Genomic DNA, 24,030 nt, shown 5'->3' with positions numbered 1-24,030 from the left:
TCACACGACAGCAGTTTTAAATGGAGATGCCATTTCTTTTTCATGTTGTATCCCTTAAAATCTCCTGTGAGTCTGTGATGACTGCCATGTTTCGTACCATTTAGTTGAAATATGGAAGTTGTACATGAAACGAGACCGTTTCTGCCACTTGTTGCTTTATGTCAATGTGGGCCTCAGGCTGAGCCGCTCAGGTTTTGGTTTAGGTCCTCTCAGTAGCATGAGCTCTAACCTGCAGTTAGAATCTGAAATCCTGCTTTGTAGGTATTTACGCTCGTTTTGCATGGGTTTAGGATTAGGCTATTTTTGTTTGTTATGGACTCATGTATGTTGAGAACTGTCCACTGGAAAATTTGTTCATTAGAGAGAAAGGGAAGACTTTGAGCTTGTTACTCTGAAGTGCTTATCAATGACAGACATAACCTTTAGAGGAAAAAAAAGCTAGTGAAGGCTTGTTTGAGAGATGGTGGCGCCTTTCTTTCTTCGCCCAGTTTCAATGTTGGGTACAGACTGGAACTAGGGCAGTTGCTTTTAAATTTAGCTCCAAAAGCCCCTTGGCTGCAGAGAGCAGCTTTGTACTCAGAGCTGTTTCAGGCTTGAAGTGCCAGGAGTGGGCGTTAGTTGAGTTAAAAACTTCCGTTTTCTCTCTTTTAAAACCAAAAAAAGCCTCAGAAGATGATCCGGTCTCATCTCAGCTGTGTTGCAGTATGTCCGCTGGGGTACTCAAAGAATGACCGATTGTTGCTATTTCTTTACCCCCTAAAATACCACACATGATACTTGCTGAAATTATCCTCAGAGTCATATATGTAATTCAGTTTTTATCTGCATTATATTGGATAATTATAGAAAATAATAAAAAATGAAGTAATATGCTAATTAAAATGACAGACATGGAAACATTTAACCAAACGGTGTCTGTTCAACCTGTTCAACAAGATTTATTTAGTATTAAATTGTTTCCTTTATTGAGGATATGTTCCCATCATACAATACACATCAATGTAAATGTAAAGGTTAATGTGGGATTAAATCTCTTATCCATAGACACTTACCACTTAAATAATTACATTCCCTCATTTGAATATAAGCAATGGGATTTTTTTTTTTGAGCAGGTTGGTACATAAATATGGAAAATAAGTCCTCCAGAAAAAGTTAAATTTGAAAATTTAAAATTCTTTTTTACTCGTTATATAATTTCTTTTTGCCTATGTAATTATATTAGTATTTTTTTTTCCATAGATTTTTTTATTTTTATTTTTATTTTTTATCAATTTGTGTGCTCATTTAGTGCTCAAACCGAATATTTCCTTCTCCTAGATGAGCCCGTCAGCCCTAGTGTTGACCGGGAGGCTGCACCTATTCCTCCCTCTGCTGTGATATCGGTCGCACCATCCATTGCCACAGCGCCCTCCAGTCAAGGCTCACCGTGTCCTACCATTCGTCGTCAGCTGTCACATGACCAAGGTGAAAAGCATTGTGTTGGCTGGATAATGGATGTTGAATCCATGTTGAAGGAGAGTTTTTTCTTCTTTTTTTTTTCCCATGATGTCATCTAAGTGATATTTCTTCATAATTTGTGATTGATCCTATATTCTTGCGTGACCCTCGGACAATCATGACCTGGCTTGTAAATTACAACCGAATCATTTCAATGTATTTCAACATTGCTGTATAGAGTCCCTGCGGAGTGCTTTGTTGGACTCGGACTCAGCCAGTAAAACGGAGCGGTCCAAGTCTTATGATGAGGGTCTGGATAACTATCAGGAAGAGGGAAGAGGGTGAGTGCATCGGAGGACACTTGCAGGCTCTATAAATCATTGCTCTCAAATTCGTGTTGGATCCGTCTTATCTTGTTTTTCTCCGTTTTCTCCTCTTCTTATTTAGAAGATCTCCAAGTAAGCACATGTCGGGTCTCAGGGGTCTGAGAAAGGTGAGGAACAGTCATACCAATCACATTTTAAACTCTTTTTATGATGTTAAACCCCTTTTCTTTCTGTAAAATTGTATAAAAATCTCTCTTCTTCATTGTTGGACAATCGGATCACTGCTCACCTCCTAGAATCACACTTGACGTGAATTTGGTGAATCTTAATGTTTAAAAGGTTGTTGATATGTTTGTTATTAAGTGAATGAGTCAAAATATTAAAATGTGTTGCCCAGCATGGCTACTTATCGTAAAGTCCTAAATAAGACATTGGTTGCTCTTGATATTTACTGGCTTACTTGGGAAGTGTATTTTTTTTTTCCAAATACTGAGATGTCATGGTGACAATAAAATGTTGACACCCCCGGTCTGTTTCCATCTTCAGATCTTTGTTGCAGGTCATCCTCCCCTCACACTCTCCCATGTTTCATGTCATGCTCTACTGTCATCTTCTAACACCAGAATAAAAATGTCAAACGTCATTCACACTTGCAGGCTCTGGATGGCCATAAATTATCAGGGGATTCTGGATCTCGCAGGGACTCCTCTTCAGATATCTTCGCTGACTCTTCCAAAGAAGGGTTGCTTAACTTCAGGCAACTCAGTACAGATAAAAATAAGGTATTCTTCAACGTTCGTGCCCTTATTTGATAACCATATCAATTACTAATGTTGTGGAGTGTAAGATTATCCTTTTCTCTGCCTCTCCTGTCTCTTTGATTCTGTTAGCGTGTCGGCGGAGGGATGAGATCGTGGAAGCAAATGTATGCTGTTCTACAAGGTCACACCCTGACCTTCTACAAAGACAGGAAGGATGCATTGTCTCATGCTTCGGCACAATCTGATGAGGACCCACTTCGAATAAGCGTCAAGGCCTGTCTGATTGACATTTCCTATAGCGATACGAGACGCAAGAATGTACTGCGATTAACCACCTCAGACTGCGAGTATTTGTTCCAGGCAGAAGGGAGGGACGACATGCTGTCGTGGATCAGAGTCATTCAGGAAAACAGTAATCCAGATGAAGAGGTGCGTGTGGGTCAGGGTTATTAAATACGAGGAGCAGAACTTCCGTCTTTCATTATTTCATCAAGTACGTCATCACTGCAGTGTAGCACCTGAGGACAGTTGTTCACAGGTACAGGAAAAAGGAGCCAGTTCAAACTATCCCATAGTTACAGTTTTGAAAGAAATAAAAGGCACACCCAGCAGGTTGGTACAAAGTGAACCACGGTCTGCCTTGGAACTAAATACAATGAGGGCCTTAGAAAGATGGAGACGATCGCAGACATTTTATTCATGAAGTGGTTAACAGTGGCTAAAATAAGAAGTCATTTGAAACCTGTTCAATCTGGGCAGAATTAAAACACACTTGTTGGGGTGTGGAGGGAAAGTTCCACGTCGGATTTAGAGCCAATCAGAAAGGCTCCTTTCAGTACATGCATGTTAAAAGGTGTTCTGTTATTTTTGGAGGGGTGGGGAGTGTTCCTTTCAACAATTTAATCAATCATTTCTTTGTTTGAATCATTTTTAGTTCTTATATTAGCTGGCTACCTGGATTAGAAGTCAAACTGGTGTTTATTTGTTTACTCTTAGACAATCAATTGGTTAGAAAAGTGACTGCTCTCTGTTTGGCACATATAATCTTTTTTTATTTTTTTAATCTTCACTGTATTCTTGCTGTCATTACAGAATGCGGCTGTAACAAGCCAGGACTTGATCAGCAGAAAGATCAAAGAATACAACATGATGAGGTATACAGGACACCACGTTTCCCCGCAGGAGGTTATCTGCTGTAAAAGGCCGACTGTTTACCCATTTTAACTGTACGCCAAACTCCTGTTTTTTCTTTTTCTATTCCAATTTCTCTTATGCCTTTCTCAAAGCACACCAAGCAGCAGATCTGAACCTTCCCCAAAAGCGTCTCGGCAGTCCCTCAGCATCAAACAAGCCTTCCTGGGAGGTAAAACAGATGGAAAGATCCACAGCCCCCATTCGCCCAAAACAGGAGAGGAGCGAAGGGCTCTGAAAGGTAAAGACGCATTAGCTTTAAAGCTTTTTGTGCGGTTACACAAGGTGTGCATCCTTTTTATGGCTCGTTTACGTATGTGTACTCTGACAGATGATTCCAGCCCTCCTCGGGACAGGGGAGCTTGGAAAATTGGCATTGCTGGGATCATGAGGAAACCCTTTGAAAAAAAGACTCCAGCGGGCATCACTTTTGGTGTTCGGCTCGATGATTGTCCACCTGCACAAAGTAACAGGGTGGGTCTGCTCTTCCGGTATACGGTCACCAACTCTTGCTCATAGCTTCGATATGTTGCCGACACGATATTTCATGTCGCTTCTCTGTGACTGTGTTATGCAGTTGGTTCCTCTCATCGTGGAGGTCTGCTGTGGGGTGGTGGAGGAGCGAGGACTGGAGTACACTGGTATTTACAGGGTTCCTGGGAATAACGCTGCCATCTCCAGCATGCAAGAGGAACTCAACAGCAAAGGCATGACTGACATCGACGTCCAGGAAGACGTGAGTAACTGACAGCCGGGGTGCACAGTGCGCTCTGCAACTGCTCCGGCATCATACTTGAGTGGTGATTGATCTCTGTTGTAAGGACTGGTTTAATGTGATGCTGTCTCGATCTTTCACGACTCTGCAGAAATGGCGGGACCTTAACGTCATCAGTAGTTTATTAAAGTCGTTTTTCCGAAAACTTCCAGAACCTCTGTTTACAAACGGTAGGATTGTATACCCAAAGTCGCGATCAAGAAATTGCAAATAATACTGGATCGATGTTGAGTTTTCCTCTTTTGCACCCCTAAGATGACGTTTTCATGCTCTGCTCACAGAAAATTATGCTGATTTTATTGAAGCCAGCCGAACAGAAGACTCTGTGGAGAGATTAAAGGAGCTTAAAAGGCTGGTGAGTGAAGTCTGTTATGAGGAACCGATTGTTAAGTCGTTTTACCATCAGGCGTATCGTATTGACCCTGAAACTCTGTCCCTGCCATCTCACTTTTCCAGATCTATGAACTACCCGATCATCACTTTGAAACTCTGAAATTTCTTTGCGCTCACCTGAAGAAGGTTTCTGACAACTGTGAAAAGAACAAGGTATGACCCGTCACTTCGGACGCTACTTTTCAACACCGTCCTACCCAGCGTCAATTCATCTGAGGATACCGTCATTTAATCGGACTCGTCTTCGTCTCTGAACTGTTTAGATGGAGCCTCGTAACCTGGCGATCGTGTTTGGTCCGACGCTGGTCCGAACCTCTGAAGACAACATGACCAACATGGTCAATCACATGCCGGACCAGTGCAAGATAGTTGAGAACCTCATCCAGCAATTCGAATGGTTCTTCAACGATGACTGTCACGAGGATCCCGTCGTACGTGACAGTTTATTCTAGATCTCACGTTTTATTTCAGCAAATCTGATCTCAAGCCATTTGACGCTGCACTTGATCTCACCGTGAGATGGTATGACACGGTAATACGTTCTGTAACTTGGCTGTTGTGATTCACCATTGCAGTCATTTTCAGTCACAGGAAGCGGCTTTTCATTTTTTTATTTTTAGAGGAGCTCAAACGAACCCTAATGTTGCCGACTATCTCCTCTGATCTTTTCTGTTGTTTTAAGTAGAATGCAACTCCAATCTTACTTGTCTTTTTTTTTTCTCCTCCCTCCATCATTTCTCCAGACTACAACTGAGCAGGAGAGCACGGTGAAGACTCAGCCTGTGCCCAACATCGACCACCTGCTCTCTAACATCGGGCGGACTGCAGCCTCGCCAGGCGAAGTCTCAGGTAACTTAGCAGCAGTTTTTTCTTTTTTCTCTCTTTCTTTTCTTTTCTCAACGCTCCAGTATTAGCACAGTTAATACTTTACCGTGCCAGCATTACTATATTAGTATTGTCACAGTATATTGAATAGAAGTGTTGTATTCTAAGGTAGTGCTAAGACATTCAGCATCATCCTTCTTTTGAATTAATTTAGATGCTTTGAGCAAGAACTAAAGTGCCAACTTTTGTTTGTGATTCAGTTGAAGCAAGCTTTTTCATGAGTTTTTCAGTGTGGTTTCATCACAGGAAAAATTGTTGAAAAATACCTTGCATTATGTATTCATTTATTTTTTGGATAAGTTTATTTTGTTCTTTCATTGATTATTTGTTTGTTTGTTTTTGCCCTAAGATAAAACTGTCCAAGTTTTATTTCTGTTCATTTCTTTGCTTTTCTCTTTTTTTTTTTTTCTTTTTTCTTTCTTGCTTAAGTCACTTTTTTCTCCCTGTGCTTTACCTGTGTTGAGACGACGACTCCTTTTCTTTCAGTTCTTTTCTTCCCCTCCTCCTCGTCTCTCACATAATCCCGGCCTGTTCTTTCCCAAAGAAACCAAACCAAACAAAAACTATGGAAGTTTAACCCTTCTGACCTGTGCCATTCTGTGTGTAGTGTGTTGTTTTTCTCCCTTATTCCTCACACATTACCCAATCTTGACACAGGCCAAGTGGGCGGCGTCTATCACTCGATGATGTCACTGATGGGCTCTGTTTTGTCAGTGGTGGACAGCTGGGACTGTAGGAAGAAGGACGAGTGTTGTGCCCAGTGTAGCTGCCTAGTCTGCAGAAACCCGCAGCTCTTTTAAATTTGGGCGAAAGGAGGAAAAAAGATAAAAAAGAAAGAAAGAGAAGTCGGTGTTTGTCATTTTTCCTGTGGTGTGCACGTCTCATATTTAAACCAATACCCCAACTTGAGGGGATACAGAGCAATGCTGCTGCACTTTCTCTGAAAGCCCTTCTGCTGTCTCTTGTTGTCTTTTAAGCTGATCGCAAGGACAAGTAGCATGGTACGGTCAACCTCGGGTTCTCTCCCGGTCATGTGGCATAATCTGTCATAATGTCTGAGGGTGGGTGTCGCAGTGTTGGGACTGAGCTGGATGTTCCCCAGCACACACGCGTCGACACAAAAACAATCCACACATACAACCACGCCCCGGCCCAACAAGAATTTCCTAACTTGCAGATGCAGAGGTGCTCAGGCTGTAAAGTAATACTGGACAGGGCTCTAAGCATGTAGATGTAGGTGCATTTGCTACTTTTTTTGGTCGTCCGATGCTGCCTCTTGTCTTTTTATTTTATTTTATTTTATCTAAATTGTTGTCTGTAATGTGATGCCCCCGCACCCCTTCTTAATCTTTTGCTTTAAACAACAGTTCAAAATTTTACATAATTAACTACAGAGAAACATAACGGCTTAATTTCCTCATCTCCCTCTAGATAGAACATACACACACAAAAAATTAAAGCCTAAATTGAATAATAATAGCCCATTTCCACAACGGCAACTTTTAGGAGCACATGAGTCATTTCAGGGAATTGTAGACTCCTACCTGCAGTTCAACACAGAGAGCTGATGGCTACTCCTGAGTAGTGCTTTCTAAAGCATAATGGAGCCGTCGAGGCAAGTTTGCCATGTTGAATAACCCCCAGTAGGTTCACATGCACAGTTAGGTCGAGCTATTGCTCAACTAGACCATTTAACTGGATATGTGGGGATTTTTTTAATTTGTGTCTATTTTTTTTTTCTGGTTTACCTTCGTCACAGAGCAAAGAATATAGATAAACAGTCTTGCTGTGAATTGTTACCATCTTGATCAGTAAATTACACTTCATGCATGCTTTACACTTTGCTTTATTGTTCTATTTTAACCAAATGAGATGCATGCTGTCCTTGTGGTTGCTTTCGGAAGTTGCCACCTCCTCCATCTTTTTTTAGTACCGCCTTCTATTCCGTCTGGGGTAGGAAATGAGGAGGATGTGCTGAGCTCCTTGGCCAGTTTGGGAACTGAATAAATCCTGCATGTATATGCTCAACTGCACTCAATCACATTATCTGGGTGTGCTTGTCTTAACTATGCGGTATTCAGTTTAGTATAATGTCAACTGGACTTACGTCTTTACATGTGTTTTAGTTTAACTCACTTTTCCTCACCTAATATGAGCTTGTAGAAGGTACAGCATACTCGATTCGTACATAAAGGTAATGTTGGATATCGGTAGTAACAGTGTTTGGGTTGGATTTGTACAACGAAGACTCTGAGCTTTCTGGGAATCCTCAATAAATGCATCATCACACTTATTGTAGAGTAGGACTATTTCATAATAATATTCTGAGCAGGTAATCTATTTCCAAAGCTAAAGTTATCCAGTTCTCAATTGTTGTTTCCCTCTTGACTTTTTGCGCATTTATTCAGTTTATCTTGTTATTACTGCTATATCAAGAGAACCCTTCCAGTCCAAGCTAACCAATACGATAAAACCAATAAAACATTCAACCATCACTTTGAGCTAAAGAGGGCTACATATTTTTAGCTTTTTGGAGGACTTCTCACAAGCACATGTTTGTAGAATACCTAAAATCCTTCACTCCACGTGTTGAGAGAAATTTAGACATAAATGTGAGATATGTGCTACCAAGAGCGCTCCTTATTCTCTGTGCCCCCTAAAGTTCCTATAAGTTTTTGTGTGGAAAAGGGCTGCTTGTCTGTTTCTTTGTTAGCCGCAGTTTGCATGTCATCACTGTTGAACAGTAAATTTCGAAGGCTTCGTGAACCCTTCGTTTTTTGCCTTTTACTTTGTTTTTTAGTGACAGGCCACATGTTAAAGTGCACTGCAGGAGTTAATCTGTCTTGGCGTAAGAGCGACCTCTCCGTTATACTTAAGTTTGCCTGCACCAGCTCAGCTGTATCGACAGCAAACACTCACTGATCTGTTCAGCTCAGGCCCATTAAGCCTCTCAGTCAGAGCAAACTCACCCCACTCCCTCTCCTCTGTGACGTCTTGAGTTGGGAAAGAATGCCTACAGCTGGTTGTTGGCTTCATGTTATGCTCTGTGACTGGAGTGTTTGTCCGTAATGTGCCGTCGTTCCATTGATACATGAGCATGAGCTGCTTTTTGTGTCTTGGTTTACTGCCGGGTTTTCACCTCCTTTCATCTTTCATCTCAGGCTCTTTTCTGCTGCTTTCTCCACGTTACATTTATAGCTTACTGTGGTTACTCATCCTTCCGTCTCTTCTTCCGCGACCAAAAATGTGTCATCTGCTTTCGTCGAGCTGCTCTCATTATATTCATTGTATCTGTCACTTTGAATCTTTTAATTCAACTTAAAGTCTGCCTTTTCTACGTTCAGAAAGTCATCGAGGTGTCTCCCATTTACTAATGATTCTCTTCTCTTGAATACAGACTCGGCAGGTAGTGACTCCTCCAAATCAAAGGTAACATCCTACGTTTTTCTTCTAAGTGTTAAATTCCTTTGTTGTAGTTTAATATTAAGTCTAATACTACCTTGGTTCTGTATCAGCAGGGCTTGTGGGGGTCAGGGAAGGATCAGTGTAGCAAAGAAATGCTGCGCTCCTCCTTCTTCGCCAACCGCAAACGTAAGAAGCCCAAGGATAAGGTTCAACCCAGCAGCTCAGATGACGACTTGGATCCTGTGTTCACCAAGAAGGAGCTCCCAGGGGAGGGCCAGCAACAGCCTCTGTGGTCCCCAGACAGCCGGACCGAGGAGGAGGGGCAGGTGGCTGAAGCCAGCGAGAAAGAGGAGCACACGAACAGCTCAGAGGAACAGCTGGATAAAACCAACAGGAAAGAGTCTTGGCCTCCTCCCTCCCTGCCTCCAGAGCACATTTCCTCCAACCTTCAAACCGGTTCCCCCTACGCCTCGCCGCCCCATTCCCCAAACCTCAGCTACCGCATGCCTATGGCTCACCAGTCCTCTCTGTCCGACCCGCCCTCCAACTACGATGATACAGTTTCTGACCTCGGTACAATGAACAGCACCAGCTCACAAGCATCGGTGCCCAGAGTGAGGCGCGGCAGGATGGCCGCTCTGGGCACAGAGGCATGCCCCAGCGGGCTGGGAGCAGAGGTTTGCTCCATTACCTCAGACTACTCCACCACGTCCTCGATGACGTTTCTGACTGGAGCTGAGCTCAGCACCCTCAGTCCCGAAGTGCAGTCCGTGTCTGAGAGCCGGGGTGGAGAGGACGCAGACGACGAGAGAAGTGAGCTCATCAGCGAAGGAAGGCCGATGGAGACGGACAGTGAGAGTGACCTGTCTGTGTTTACCGTCGGCAAATCTGATCAGCAAGATCTGCAGGAAGCTCCTCGGCCGCTTCCTTCGTACAGACTCATTGAGTGCGATACGCTCTCCAGAAAGAAAGCTTCCCAACAGAAAACCGACAGTGAATCCTCTCTGGACACTGCTCGCGGCGATAAAGATTCCAACAGACTGTCTCGTGTTTTAGGTTCCGTGAAAGGCCGTTCCACTGGAAGCCTCAGCTCCTCGTCCCGAAGCGAGCTCGATAAAACCGAGCCGGCCTGGAAGCTGAAGATCACAGACCGCCTGAAGGTACGTCTTCGGATGTCTGTGGATGATATGTTTGGCGTGGGGAGTCAGAGGAGTCGGTCCCCAGAGGGCCGCAGCAAGAAGAAGAACATCAGGCGCAGGCACACAATGGGCGGACAGAGGGACTTTGCAGAGCTTTCTGTTTTGGGAGACTGGTCGCAGCAGGTTGGCATAGGTTCGCGATCAGAGCTGTCAGCTGTGGACCGGCTGAAGCCGAAGTGTAGCTCTCAGGACTTCTCGATTGGGGACTGGATTGCCCGCGAACGCCACCGCACCAGCAATCCCGAGGTCAGCCTCGACCTCGCTGAACAACAGGGGGCGCTGTGCAACGCAAACTCCCCGAACCCCGGAGCCTCGTCTTCGTCCTCATCCTCGTCTGATTTCCAGCGTCGTCCAGCCGAGGCGTTGAACGGGGACACCCACCAGAGTAAAAATCTGAGCCTTTCTGCCACTGCTCACCCTCATAAACTCACTAGTTCCCAGGTGGTCCATTCACGCTTCTATCAGTACTTGTGAGAGGTGTGTGACTGTATGTTCTCCGTCTAAGAGGTGTGTACCTACTTGGGAGTCAGTCAGTATATTGTCTGTGTGACCAATGTTAGTGAATGAGCATGTTTACAAAAAATTGTCTGGAGTGTCTGTTAATGATGCGAGTGCGCTTGTGAAAAGAGATTTGCTGCACAGTGGATCTTTCTCCGTTCAAGAAAAGGAACAAAAAAGGTTGTTTATATCATTAACACCCCACATATTTTTTTTTTTTTAATTTCTTTATTTTCTTTCAAATGATTACTCAGCAGGAGTCCCTGTTGTGCTAAAAAGGACCTGTTGCTCATGAGACAACGAACCTGTGAAGTATGTTTAAGGAAGTGTGAACACACAAATTAAGATTGTTCTGAGGTTTAGATAAGCAGCTTTAAGGATGACCTGACTTAGAATGAATAGGAAGTAGTTAAAAGAAAAAATAATAAGTATGAGTTTTTAGTATTGCAGAGGAACTATTTTTGTGTAAAGAAAGTTACAATGTTCATTGTCCGTGAGGCTGTCCGTAACCAAATGAAGAATGTACAGACATGCTTGCTGTAACACTGACTAAAAGCTTTACATGCTCGTGTTTCATTCTAAAGTGTACATATCCCTATTTTTCTGTGTACTTGAAATGTTGAAATGTGTTTTTGGTACAGCCTGTGCGTGACTGCCTACAAGCTCTCTGCTGTCAAAGGGGCCTTTCCGGAGGTACAGAGGTAACAAAGAGACACTGGACTTATGCAAACGGAAACATTGTTCATATTCATCTCTGCTATGTGGCTGATAAAGCAGTGGACAACATCCCTCTGATGCAAACATTGGGCTGCGTTTTAGGGCTTGTGGTCGCACACAAGTCAGTGACTGGCAGTGGGTTGAAACGAAAAGTTGGAAGAAGTGGAAGACGTAAGGTGGTAATTGATCAGGAAATAATGTTTCTTCACAAAAAGAAAGTGCCTCACAATGAAATGTTAAGGGTGCCATATTGTCTTTGTCGAGATACACGAAGCTGTTACTGTGAATGACCTTTTTATCGCCGATTCAGTCATTCTACAGGTAATGAAAATGCCGAGCTTCCATTCTTTTGGCATTCCACTCTGGTCTTAATCTGTTTTATACATCTTTATCCTCTCGTTTTTCATCTCCTGATTTTAACAGAACTTGAATTTTAAATATTCATTGTAAAATAAGTAATTTAAATGTACATAAAGATTCCATGTTTTAGCTGCTTTACCTTGCATTTCCATCAGATTGGAGGATTAAGTACAGTATTGTGTGAAGATGATGCTCATGTGGCCTGAATTGGTGTTGTGGGCAGTTTGGTACTTCTCTATGGAGAGAGATTCACTGTAGGAGGACACCTCATTGAGATGGGTAATTTGTATCAATGCAGTGCTTCTCTGATTGTGAGGGGTGTGCACAGACTCCTGAAACACTGGAAATAAATTTTGTCAATGGAAGCTATTATTGTATGTGTTGTTTTTTTTTTCCCATTTGGTCACGGCTTTGTGTAACAGTACATGGAATCTAGTAATGGCAACTATCAGCTGATTCTCCTAAAGAACTGAATCCCAAATATAAAATACAATCAAGCAGGTTCTTAAAACACTTATTTTGACTTTTTGTGACCATTAGAGCCATCTGTTTGTGCCTGGATAACCTGTTTGACAAAAGTTTTCAGCTTTAAAAGTTATGTAATGAATTCGGTCCAAGCAGCACAACAAATGTGCTAAATATTGTAACAATAGTGGACATATCACACTGAACGCACCTGTGTTCGCTAGTGACATAAATGAGTTCTATTTAGTTTTTTTGTGTGTGTGTGTGTTTGTTCATTATCCTGCCATCATGATTTACTGGGATTCTTGAGCACACAAAATCATTGTTAAAGTTCCCGTGAAACGCAAACCTAGGATACAGCGACCCTGCAGAAAGTCCCAGTCTGCTCTGATTGGTCAGCTGCCGTGGCCTGATCAGGCACCGCCCACAGTTCTGCATCAGCTCTGCATCAGCTCCTTCGAAACTCTACACTGTTAATCTAAAAATTAATATGCATATTTTCTTTCAGTTTTCAGATCAGAACCACCAGAAAAGTGAAAGTTTCAAACGTTTAATAGAAGTTTGAGCAGATGCTGTAATAAGGACTTAAAACAAAACAAACAAACAAAAGAAGAAAAAAAAAAACTCTTTTCCTGGCTATTATTCTATATATTATATGCATATTCTATCTGAATATGTATGGAGCCCTTTAAGGGACAGGGAGATATTTTTTATTTACTTATTAATTTAGCATTCCTTCACAATACTTCTGCGTTCTCTCACAATAATTCTGTATTTCCGGGATCAGTTCATGCGGCACCTAGGACACACGACGCAGCTGAAGTTTGGCTTCTGAGTCACAGCTTCCACTTTGTCCCGTCGAGCCCTTTGGGGGCTCCATAGCATTTGCTTTTAGTTTTAGCTCACCTGGCAGTATATCATATGAGGCTCCAAACTGAGAGCGCTCTGAACGCTGTCTACTGCAGGTAAGACACCGACTACTTACTGGTACTGGACACAACCCAACTTAAAGAAAACAGAAATATCCCAATAAGCATGTCAACAAAACTACTTTCCTGTTATAGATGAGCTACATGGTGGTGGACAGAGTAAGAGAGATTAAATAAAAACTTAAACGCTTGACTTGATTTTATATTCACTGCCTGTGGTATTATGGATAAAATGTTGCAGCGCACGCTGTGTTGGGTCGGTTTATAGTAAGAACACAAGCAAAACTCAGGGAAAAAAATACATGTCAAAATGCTTTATATACAAGTTGCACATACAACATAAAGACTTAAACAATGTCAGTTTTATACACTTTGTACATCAGCTGACGAGAAACCACTGACAATACTAACAGACGTGAGAAGGAAAGAGTCAATAAATCACAAAGTAATTCACCAAATGATGAAAATTCAGCATAGTTACCCCACTAACATGGATGGTCGATATTGAGAGACGGCAAACTAAATACTGTATTGTTTAAATTTGTGGTTCCGCATCACACTATCATTCAAGCAGATGTCCGTTTGTTTTACATGTAGCTCTTTATCCAAGTTATTGTGAGAAATGTGCTGAACCTGTGCTCTAAGCCACATATCTCAGGCATTGTGATCCATGTTTGCTCATTTTCAGTGTCACACGGGCTCCTAACCATAACGTTTCACCCACAGTAAGGCACAGTGACTAAAACAACAAACAATCAAGAAATTTGAGAACAAACCAAACATGATTTAACTCCATTTTTTTTAAGACTTTAAGTGCAACACAAGTTCGACATTGTGCCTTTATTTTCTGAAGCAACTAGGGCTGATGCAGTCAGACACCCACTCACACGCATACGACTGTAAGACACTGAACAGAGATTTTCAGAAACAAGTAGCAATAATCATATTCATGAACACAATAATCAGTAAGTTAGTTGGCAAGGTTATCAGAAACTGGCAGCCTTTTAAAAGTTAAATCTCAACATGATGAGTTTATCTTCACGTGGGGGATATTTTGTGCTGCAAAGCGCTTGTTTAATGCGCCTTGTTTGGAATTCAGGCGCATTGCTGAACAGATATTATGTTGATTTGTCCACCAGAGGGAGCACTGGTCCGTTTATTCAGACAGAGATAAGAACGTTCACATCTGAGTTTTACTCAATCTCTGACTGGTTTTTCCTCGACAACAGCCAGAATGAGGTGAGGAGAGGGGGTGTAGGCAGAGGCCCTGTTTGCACATGCAGGTGCTTCAGATTGGAGATAAAAATCAAGAGTGGACTGCAGGTGGTGGGCATTTTTTAGGGTTAGAAAGATTTGTTGCATATTGTGTGCTGTGGTACAGTAGCTGGCCAGGGCTGCTCACAGGATCAAGTTTAGCTGTCTTCCTCGTTGTCTTCCTGCTGTTCTTCTTTCAGTATCTCTGGCTCCCGAAAACACTCCTCGAAGAAGTTGACCAGAGATTGGCTCAGGTGCTGCTGTGTCCCCTCACTGTGTAGGAAGTGTCCCTCATCTGGGTAGATCTGTTGAGAAATATAAGAGTAATGGATTTGCAAAGAGCTACAGTAAAACAATAAATCAGATTTAAAAAAAAATAAAAAATCCATCCATCCATTTTCTAAACCTGCTTCATCCAATTTGAGGTCACGTGGAGTTGGAGGCTATCCCAGCTGTTATTGGGCGAAAGGCAGGGTACAACCTGCACGGGTCACCAGTTCATCACAGGAAAAAACTATCAAGCCAAACTTTATGAAACTCAGAGAGATTGGACTCACACTCACACTGATGCAGCTTTGGATAATTTGGTTTAAAATTCCCAGTTAGCTCTTTGGTTTTAGTTAATCAATGAATTCTGAAATTGGAAAAGGCAGAAATCAGCAACTCTTGAGACGTTGCCTTTTAAAGTCAACAGTCGTGTTTCCAAAACGATTGAGACACATTGTAAAAAATGTGAATTTTATGCCAAAAATAAAACGATTTGAAAATCGTACACGATAAGAACAAAACGGCCCGTGCATATATTCAGTCATGAAATAGACAATTAGCTCACGTCTAATTTTAGATCCAAAGATTTATCATTCAACATGTCCAGAGAGGCCTCTCTGTAGAAATAGAAACATCTCAGGAAATAAACAGATAATAGATAAGTTGCAGTTAATTTTGTCACTCCAGCTCACCTGTAGGGTGTAATTAGCTTTCTCGCTGATCAAATGGTTGATAAATTTGGCTGTGTGCTGGAAGTGAACCTTTTCTGTTGTGGTGGAAAAGATAACAGTAAAAGCGCACATTAGACTCGCTGAATTATTGGATCACTCACTGCAGTATTTAGAAAAAAACAACATTGTGTGCTACCATCTGCAGTTGGGTGAATTATTAAGTACTGTTTCTCCACCAGCTGACCCGTTCTGTGAGCTAAATTTGCCATCTGGAGGAAAGAGGAAAAAGGGAACCGCCATTAGTGTCACATATAAATTATTTCATAAATACCACGAACAGCACATCTGCAAACTTTGGATCAACACGACGCATGATTTGGTTAAAGAGACAGAAGGTTTGACGCTTTACTTTATATACTCGGGAATCTGTCTTTGGGCCAAGGTATCGCTCTGAAAATGCAGATGCTGCAGTTTGGAAAAGAGAAAACTAAGATTAGAAAGAATCGGGGCCTTATACGGTTCCAATAGCATGACATATTCAGGACACCCACAGAAGAAGAAAATTATACCATAAAGCTCAAAGTCTGTAATGGGCGAGACGGCTGCTCCACATTTCAGTTGGGTGAACTCCTCAGAGCTCAAAAGCAAGGTTGCTAAATATCCTCCATAGGCCTACGAAAAGAAGGATATGCAGAAACAGAAAAAACACAACGTGAACTCTCCTCTTACGAAGGCTTGCAGTTAACTGAAGATGAGCAAAAATCAATCATCTTTTCCAGAAGTTCCTCCTCTAACCTTTCCATAAACTCCCATTCGATTCTTATCGATGTAAGGCTCTTTGGATATGAACCTGAAACAGAAAGAAGATAGAAACTACTTAACAACAGCACAAGCCCCTCGGTGCTAGTCATGATTGTAGTTGCAGTAAAGAGTCTGACCTGAGGGCCTCCAGCTGGTCCCTCTCCTCCAGCTTTCCCAGTCTCCTGCGGACCTTGTGGAGGAGGTTGGTGCCCTGAAAACCGCTGCCGTGGCCGTCAAAGCGGATGACGATGGCGCTGAAGCTGCTGACCAGCACAGTGGCCCAGTCCACCTGGAACTGCTCAGTCACCATCTGTCCACCAGGTGTGCCATCTCTGTGAAGGGTCCGAACAGCACGATGCTGAACTTTGAGTTGCGCAGTTCAATCCAGCACCTCAAACCCATTAACAAGCCAAATCATCTTCACACAGATTATTCTACCAGATAACTGAGCACTGCTGTCTTTGTAAGTGTAACTCTGCAGCTTTTAGTGGCTGTTAAATGATTTAATTCCTTTCACAACATTGACCGGTTCCAGTTGCCTTTTTAAGACATAAGAAGACAGATTTTGAATTAAAATGTAATCTTTTTGGGGTTTTTTTTAAACCAGAGACTAAGCTCTTAATCAATTAAACGATTGTGGTTATTTCAGCGAGGGTTTAAAGAATGATTTCCAAAATGTCCAAAACTGTGTTCACTCATATATTCGTGATTTTATTTTGGGAGGTTCTCTCAATAAGAATCACCCACATAGCTCATTCCCAAGTCTTAACACACTGACACTCTTTAATACTGTACTCAGTCTACTCTAATTTGTCAGCTGAATAGTAAAGTTCAAGGCAGCTACTCTTTCTTACCACTAGCCAGGTATTATAGGGATATTTCACGCTGTGAAGTCATTGAGCGAAGGAGAAAAAGCTGGGACTACAAAAGAGCCTTTATAGTCTGCTCAGGAGAAGTGTCTTCTGGAAGGGAGAATAATTAGTTTTGGTTTGAACTTTGCAGATATTTTACCTGGATTAAAAAGATATACTGGAACATTTTAGGAATAGAATAAACCTTTTTTTTTGTCATTGCACACCAGGGTACAACGAAATTGTGGGTGATCCACATAAACTTGTGCATTGTATATATATATATATATATATATAAAAAGTAAAAAGACTGAAGTATAAAATAAGTAGGAAACTCATGAAGCATAACACCTTTAAAAGAAAGCGTGTACTTCAAATTCAGGCCAGGTCTGTAAAGGAGTAACACATTTACAATACATTGTCCCCCAGATTTATAGAACAAAAAAAAAAAAAATTTTCTAGTCACTGTTGGCTAATAACCTTATTTTAAGTTGCTGCTTTTAAGCTTTTTGGAGCAAACCCATAAATTCACACTCACACTAGCAGGAGCAGCGGGTAGTGGGCTGTATTTATGAATCCAGCTGGCTTCAGAATCTGCATCGTCAGAGCTACAACAGAGAGGACAGGGTCAGAGGGAAGCTTATGACAAAAACGGACTAGTTATTGTACTGGGATTCACACACAGGCGGACACATACTGTAATCGTCTATGGTGATGGTCTTATTGTCCACTTTGGGCATCTGCATGTTGTTGTATGTGTCGTTTACTCTCTCATTCGTCTCCACATCAAACACCTCTGTGGGTCAAGAGAAAAGCCTGTTACAAGCTCTCCTTGAGCAATAACTGCAGCTAAATGAGTCCAGCTGGTGGGGATGCAGGAGCTCAACACTCACTCTGTTTGTCCTGAGTGTTGTAAACAGACACACTTGGTATATCTGGACCTAAAGAATAATGAAGGAAAAGACAAGCAGTTAACGGTAGTGAAAAAGACAACTGCAAATTTGACAGGCATTATCAAATATCGTGCAGGAAGACAACAATAAAAAGTCTCATATGCCTCCAATAAAGTGGTAATCGACACTTAACCCCGCTCAGTCTTAAACAGAGTGCAGAAACAGCCCTCTCAGCCAGCTCTGCACTTAATCTACTTTCATCCCATCACGAAGTAGCTTACTGTATCAAGAGACACTTCCCTTTTGTGGAGTGAGCCTCCTTAACAAATCACTTTTCTACAGAAACTGTGAAATTGTTGCCCATTGAGCAGAAACCTTCCCACTCTCTGCTAGCAGTTGAGTTGCACTCATGTGACTGTTGGCATGTAGTGAGACAAAACTTTTTTTTTGTTTTCCTCTGTGGCTCATTAGGAGGATACAGCAGCAGTTGGAGGTTGTCTGCTAAATTCCAGTTTGATGTAAACTCTCAAATCTGACATATGGCACTAATTCAATTACACTTTTCACTGAACATGGCTCTCACCCAGGAGACTTTCTCTTTCAGGAATGCAGCTGTAAGCAGATTCAAGGTAAAGGAAGCCTCACCTTTGCAGTTGAGTAAGAAGTACTTCATGTTGTGGCTGAATGAAACATCCACATAGCCACACTTGAACTCACAGGACAGGCAACGGCGGTTGAATGGAGAGACAATGCTCGCACTGTGGAATGACACTGTGTGAATATCATTTTGAACAGCTCTCAGAAGCACCCACATACAGTTGTGGTGGAATGAAAGTACACTCCCTTTCATTTCTAAGGACTTATCAGGACATTATAAAAAGTAACAATTTAGTCTTTACAAGGTCTTACAATGAAGTGAATACAACCTCAATGGAACAGTAGCACATGAAATATTTAACTGTGTCGATATTTATTATTATAACCAAGCTAAAATGCAGAAGCAGTGAGTGAAAAACTAAGTACGCCTCATGATTCAACATCTTGTAAAACCACATTCAGCAGCAATAACTTTCAGTAATTATTTTCTGTATGACATTATCTTACATCATTGTGGAGCAATTTTGGTCCACTTTTCTGTACAAAGTTTCTTGAGTTCATTAGGTTTGCAATCATTTATCTATATACAGCTCTCCTAAAGTCCTGCCACTACATTCTTTATCAGGGTTGACGTCTGGACCTTGACTGGACCATTGCAACAACTTGCTTATTTTATTCCAGAACTCTCGTGCTTTGTTCAGATGCAACTTTGCAAAGCTGACCCAGTGCCATGTTCTTCTTAGAGGAAGAAACTCTTTCAAACAAGCTCTTCCTGTTCAGTCTTTTTCTAATTGTATTGCATGAACTTTAATATTCAACATGCTAACTGAGGTCTATAGAGCCTGAGATGTAGCTCCTGGGTTTTTGTGATTCTTCTGAGCGTTAGACAGTCTGATCTTAGGTTGAACTTGCTGAGATGTCCTCTCCTGGGACTGACAACTGTCTTGAATATTTTCCCCTTATGAACAGTCTTTCTCAATGTGGAACGACACACTACAAATTGCTTGGAAATAGTCTTATGACCCCTCCCGGACTGATGAGCAGCAACAATTGTTTCTTTAAGATAATTGCTGATGTGCTTCCTCCTTGTCATTGTGTTAACACACACTGAAAAGGCTTCTGCTTTTACAGAGGTGCTCACACCTGTTTATGATCAGTTAATTAGGGGCATTTGATTAGCAGCACCTGGCTGCCCATTAATCTTTTAATTCCTATGAGAGCCATAATGGTGCACCGACTATTTCTCTATTTAGGTTTAGTTTTTGTTCAATAGTTAATAACATGGTTTGATAAACCATATGTTATGAGTCATCTGAGGTTGTATTGATCTAATTTTAAGGACCATGTGATGTTATATTATGCCCTGATATAAAAAAAAAACCTTGAATTCAAAGAGAGTTTGCTCACATTTTTCCTTGACTTTAACTTCTAGGGGAATCTTACCTGTATAAGTGTCGTCGTTTTGGGTTGTCCTCTGTGCTCAGAAAGTATCTGTGAATCATTCAAACATTGAATCGAAACAACTTAACTGTGATTTTACATCCCTGGCTTTCAAAATATGAGTGCAAAAGCATCAGAGGGTCTTACATTAGGTTGCTTTCATGACGGTAGGCTAAGATGCTGGTAACATCCCAGCTGCCAGTGGTCAGGGACTGAAGGGTGTCTGCGCTAGTGTTAGGCTGAAAACAAACAACACGATAAACAACCACATTCCAAAGGACAATTGTTGCTGGGGAAGAGTAGCTTTGCCACTACTTACCATCGAGGTGGACATAGAGATGTGGAAAAACTTTCCTCTCCCACCCTGAGGGATTGCCCTGGTGAAAAAGAACTTGTTTCCATCTTTGGAAAAGAGTGGCGGTTCATTCTGCAGAAAAGAGAGCATGTGTGTCTGCTAAAACAGCAGTAGTCATTTGCATGGAATTCAGACAAACATTTTTTTTTTTTTAAACAAGCTCCTGTGCCACCACGGGGCGACATTAATCATACCTGCCGATGCAACCAGCTCTCGCTCTCATCTTCATGTTTCTGATAATAAAATAAGAAACAAAAATGAACGGCTCTGAGTTGAAAGCTTTATTCAGCAGCTCAGAGTTGGGTAAAACCAAGATACAATTACTTGGTGCATCACTTAAACAAGTCGAAATAGCACAAAAGCAGCATGTGGAACGTTCAATCTGAAAAATATGTACATTTAGAATTTGATATCAGTAGTAAATCTTTAAAAATGGTGACAGGGAAACAGAGTAGCAAGAGTTCTGTTATGCAAAGAAAAAAAAATCTGGTGAAACGTCTCAGAACTGATTAGGTTAATCAGCCACAGACCAGTAACATGACAAAGGTATAAATAGAACAGCCAAGAGAGGCTTGGGCTTTCAGATGGTAAAGAATTTAAGAACAAATCTGTTCGTGCAAACGGTTGTTCCATGAGGCCCATTGTTTCTTTGTGTAAAATGAACAAGCATTACAGAGTTTACCATCTACAGAACATCATATCATTAAATGAGAAACTCTGCATACAAGGAACCAGGCTGAAAACCAATACTGAGTGACTGCAGTCCTCATACCTTCAGACAGCACAGACAAACCTGCACAGGCTTAAGAACAAGTCTGAAAACCAGTAAACACAGTTGAATGCTGCATCTGCCAAAACAGATTAAAACTCTGCAATGCCAAGAAAAACTGAACGAGCAAGATTCAGAAAAATATTCCTTCACCTTCACCGGAGAAAGGAAGAGACAAAGAATCCAATTTGTTAACAGAACACAGTTTAAAAGCCAGAGTCTGTGATGTTATGGGGGTGTATCAGTGAACACGGCATCTGTAACTTGAACATCTGTGAAGATAGCAGAACATACTCCCACTCGCTGACATACAAACAACATTAATTTGGATTTGGTGTAACAGATGCTGGATGTCTTCTTCAGGGAGAACCATTGCCGAACCACATTCTGTACGTATTAAAACAGCACGGTGTTATAGTAAGAGTCTGGGTGCTGTGAGAGGTGGTGCAGCGCAGCCATTACATGCCCCAAAATCAAAATGAGCATTATGATTTTTGAAAAATACTATATTCAGCTTTCAGCTTGATATGCTGACATGTTTCCTTCACACTATTTTCAGTGTTCAAATAATTTGCCACTCATTGTATTCTCTTTCGCTTACATTTTACACAGTGGCCCAACTTTTTGGAACAAAGGGTTGGAACAATTGATTTATAAATTTAATAAATCTGGCAGTATTCCACATTTCTGAATAGATCTTAAGTGACAAAGACAAAACGGTGTACTCCACAGCATTGATAATAGTGGTGGCACTCAAGCCCAAACCAATATGTTTCCACTAAAGATATAAAAAACATTTAGCCTCTTTACAGATGTTTATGAGTATCTCATCTCACTCAAAGCCAAAATATCATAAGACAAAAAAAAGTATGATTTTTTTTTTAACCAGCCGAGCACGGACGTTGTTAGCTGCTCAAGTCTTATTTGCGCAGTTTTTTACGAGCTATTTTCATCCAGCTGCAGATTTCGAGCTGCAGCAGAATTCTGTATGTGGGTTTACTTAAAAATAAAGTGCTCATCTAAATGCTTGAACACGACATACAGTAGGTGGTGGCAGAAAACTGAACACTTCGTGTCACCTTAATGCAGACTCCGGTGGTGGCTTCGCACAGCGTCAGGATGGAGTTATTCTGTGCTCTGTTCAGCCAGTTGACAGCCAGTTTGGTGTTGGTGGCCCATTTCACCATGGTGATATAATATTCCCTCCTGGAAAAACAGAAGGTGAGGATGCATCACACCTCTGATGACCTCTGTCTCTTCAAAGAAAATGCTTCAGGGATAATTTTGGTGCTTGTTGCTTGGTACACAGTGAATCACTGACAGGCTGTCACTCACCCGATTCGGGGGTCGTCAGGTTTCTTCATCACCACCGTGTGCAGGGGACCATGGAGACTCACAACTGACAAGTGCACCGCTGGGTTTTCTTCCCCAGCCTGCAAGGGCCAAGAGAAAATGAGATACTGTGTGTCTGGCTTCCACTCTGTGACAATGCAGTTTGTCTGCAGAGCACCCAAAGAGTTGTCAGAGTTCAAATCAAAGTTCTTACATTAATAAACATGATAAACAACCTTGAATAGCAGATTTTTAGCCACTTGATATGATCTGTGAGCACAGTTTGCATAATCATTTGGGCCACAGAGTAAATTATTATCCATCCATCCAATTTCTGTACCCACTTAATAAAATTCAGGCTCAAGAGAGCAAAGTATCAGTTTTTCGAAAATAATGAATAACTGAAAATGTCAAGTGACTCACATGACACATGAATCATATACATTTTTAAGCTCATTTAGTGGGTCCAAGGGAGTTACAGCACTCATAGCTTTCAAAACATTTCAAGTTCACATGGTTGTCCTTCAAATATTGCTTGAGCGGTTTTTTACTCATTTTGAAAGATGATTCAGTAGGAAGAGGGCCTTTAAGGCTTTAACTTCTAGAACCAATTATAGCCAAAAAATGTCCTCCGACTATAGTGCAGAAGCCTCATACACTTGGATCTCACTCTGGTCTGAGGAGATATGCTCAGCACATTTGAGTTTCTGCAGGGTAATGCCTTCGAGTCACCCCATGGGACATTATGACATGTAGTCACATTGTCACATATCTGTTAAAATGTCTCTCAGTTTGCTCAACAGGTGTGAAGGTTGCTGCAGCCTTACCTTTGGGTAGTGATAGTCTAGGCTGGTGGGATACGAAGTCCCTGTGAAAAATGGGACCTCCATTTTTGGCACCAGCGTGTCGTTGATGGTCATGTATGCCAAACGCAGCCCATCTGGAGACCACCAGTGGGCTATGTGGGTCTGCAGGATCTCCTCTGGAAAACAAAGCAATTCACATTAGTAGAAATGCACAAACCTGAAGATTAGGGCACAAAAGCTGTGTTTTACTTGAAGCAGAGCTGGAAAAATCTCTTCCTATACAGCAATACATGAGACAGATAATGTGTAAGAACCGGGGTACTGTGGCTTCTACAGTCTGCAAGAATCAATGGTGCCTGAGTGAAAACAAGGCAGAGCCAGGGAAATGAGGAAGGAGCAAGTTCTAATAGTCAAATTCATCTCAAAGCTATTCTGGTATCTACAGTTCAGTCCATTTCAGAAATGTTTTATTTTCTCTCTCTGTGCAGCCTTACTGATAGAGGCATTTAAAATGTTTGACCACCAGGTGAGTATTCTGTTTACTATCATAGCGTGCTGTTTCCAATCTCACAAAGAAACAAAAATTCACCCATTTCCTGTATCCACTGAACAGAAAAATCTAAAAAGATTTAAAAACAGCACTAAAATAATC

The 24,030-nt window shown here is 41.6% G+C and overlaps 2 protein-coding genes across 8 annotated transcripts in view; one reads left to right on the top strand and one right to left on the bottom strand.

Annotated features, from left to right (window-relative positions):
* Positions 1–12,313, top strand: part of arhgap21b (Rho GTPase activating protein 21b) — a 32,549-nt gene extending 20,236 nt beyond the window's left edge. For 3 of the 5 annotated variants that reach the window (XM_075483365.1, XM_075483367.1, XM_075483369.1), the window contains 16 exons: positions 1,319–1,465; positions 1,677–1,779; positions 1,886–1,931; positions 2,421–2,546; positions 2,655–2,954; positions 3,618–3,679; positions 3,812–3,957; positions 4,048–4,190; positions 4,294–4,452; positions 4,583–4,661; positions 4,773–4,846; positions 4,948–5,037; positions 5,148–5,315; positions 5,628–5,733; positions 9,167–9,198; positions 9,285–12,313. In XM_075483365.1, the coding sequence (XP_075339480.1) occupies positions 1,319–1,465; positions 1,677–1,779; positions 1,886–1,931; positions 2,421–2,546; positions 2,655–2,954; positions 3,618–3,679; positions 3,812–3,957; positions 4,048–4,190; positions 4,294–4,452; positions 4,583–4,661; positions 4,773–4,846; positions 4,948–5,037; positions 5,148–5,315; positions 5,628–5,733; positions 9,167–9,198; positions 9,285–10,847 (3,344 nt within the window). In that variant the 3' untranslated portion in view covers positions 10,848–12,313. The remainder of the gene's footprint in view (positions 1–1,318; positions 1,466–1,676; positions 1,780–1,885; positions 1,932–2,420; positions 2,547–2,654; positions 2,955–3,617; positions 3,680–3,811; positions 3,958–4,047; positions 4,191–4,293; positions 4,453–4,582; positions 4,662–4,772; positions 4,847–4,947; positions 5,038–5,147; positions 5,316–5,627; positions 5,734–9,166; positions 9,199–9,284) is intronic. The other 2 variants (XM_075483366.1, XM_075483368.1) reach the window with 1 other exon arrangement.
* Positions 12,314–13,641: 1,328 nt separating this feature from the next.
* Positions 13,642–24,030, bottom strand: part of LOC142399023 (A-type potassium channel modulatory protein DPP6-like) — a 90,449-nt gene continuing 80,060 nt past the window's right edge. For all 3 annotated transcript variants that reach the window (XM_075483364.1, XM_075483362.1, XM_075483363.1), the window contains exons 9-26: positions 23,400–23,554; positions 22,576–22,673; positions 22,320–22,446; positions 20,666–20,704; positions 20,436–20,543; positions 20,264–20,355; positions 20,120–20,167; positions 18,725–18,837; positions 18,080–18,127; positions 17,884–17,982; positions 17,725–17,794; positions 16,473–16,667; positions 16,330–16,384; positions 16,104–16,206; positions 15,944–15,999; positions 15,731–15,803; positions 15,556–15,629; positions 13,642–14,901 (exon numbers count right to left, since the gene is read on the bottom strand). In XM_075483364.1, the coding sequence (XP_075339479.1) occupies positions 14,755–14,901; positions 15,556–15,629; positions 15,731–15,803; positions 15,944–15,999; positions 16,104–16,206; positions 16,330–16,384; positions 16,473–16,667; positions 17,725–17,794; positions 17,884–17,982; positions 18,080–18,127; positions 18,725–18,837; positions 20,120–20,167; positions 20,264–20,355; positions 20,436–20,543; positions 20,666–20,704; positions 22,320–22,446; positions 22,576–22,673; positions 23,400–23,554 (1,700 nt within the window). In that variant the 3' untranslated portion in view covers positions 13,642–14,754. The remainder of the gene's footprint in view (positions 14,902–15,555; positions 15,630–15,730; positions 15,804–15,943; positions 16,000–16,103; positions 16,207–16,329; positions 16,385–16,472; positions 16,668–17,724; positions 17,795–17,883; positions 17,983–18,079; positions 18,128–18,724; positions 18,838–20,119; positions 20,168–20,263; positions 20,356–20,435; positions 20,544–20,665; positions 20,705–22,319; positions 22,447–22,575; positions 22,674–23,399; positions 23,555–24,030) is intronic.

The sequence above is a fragment of the Odontesthes bonariensis genome, chromosome 14, assembly GCF_027942865.1.
Source record: "Odontesthes bonariensis isolate fOdoBon6 chromosome 14, fOdoBon6.hap1, whole genome shotgun sequence".
NCBI classification, from domain to species: Eukaryota; Metazoa; Chordata; class Actinopteri; order Atheriniformes; family Atherinopsidae; genus Odontesthes; species Odontesthes bonariensis.
This window is presented reverse-complemented; position numbering and strand designations above follow the sequence as displayed.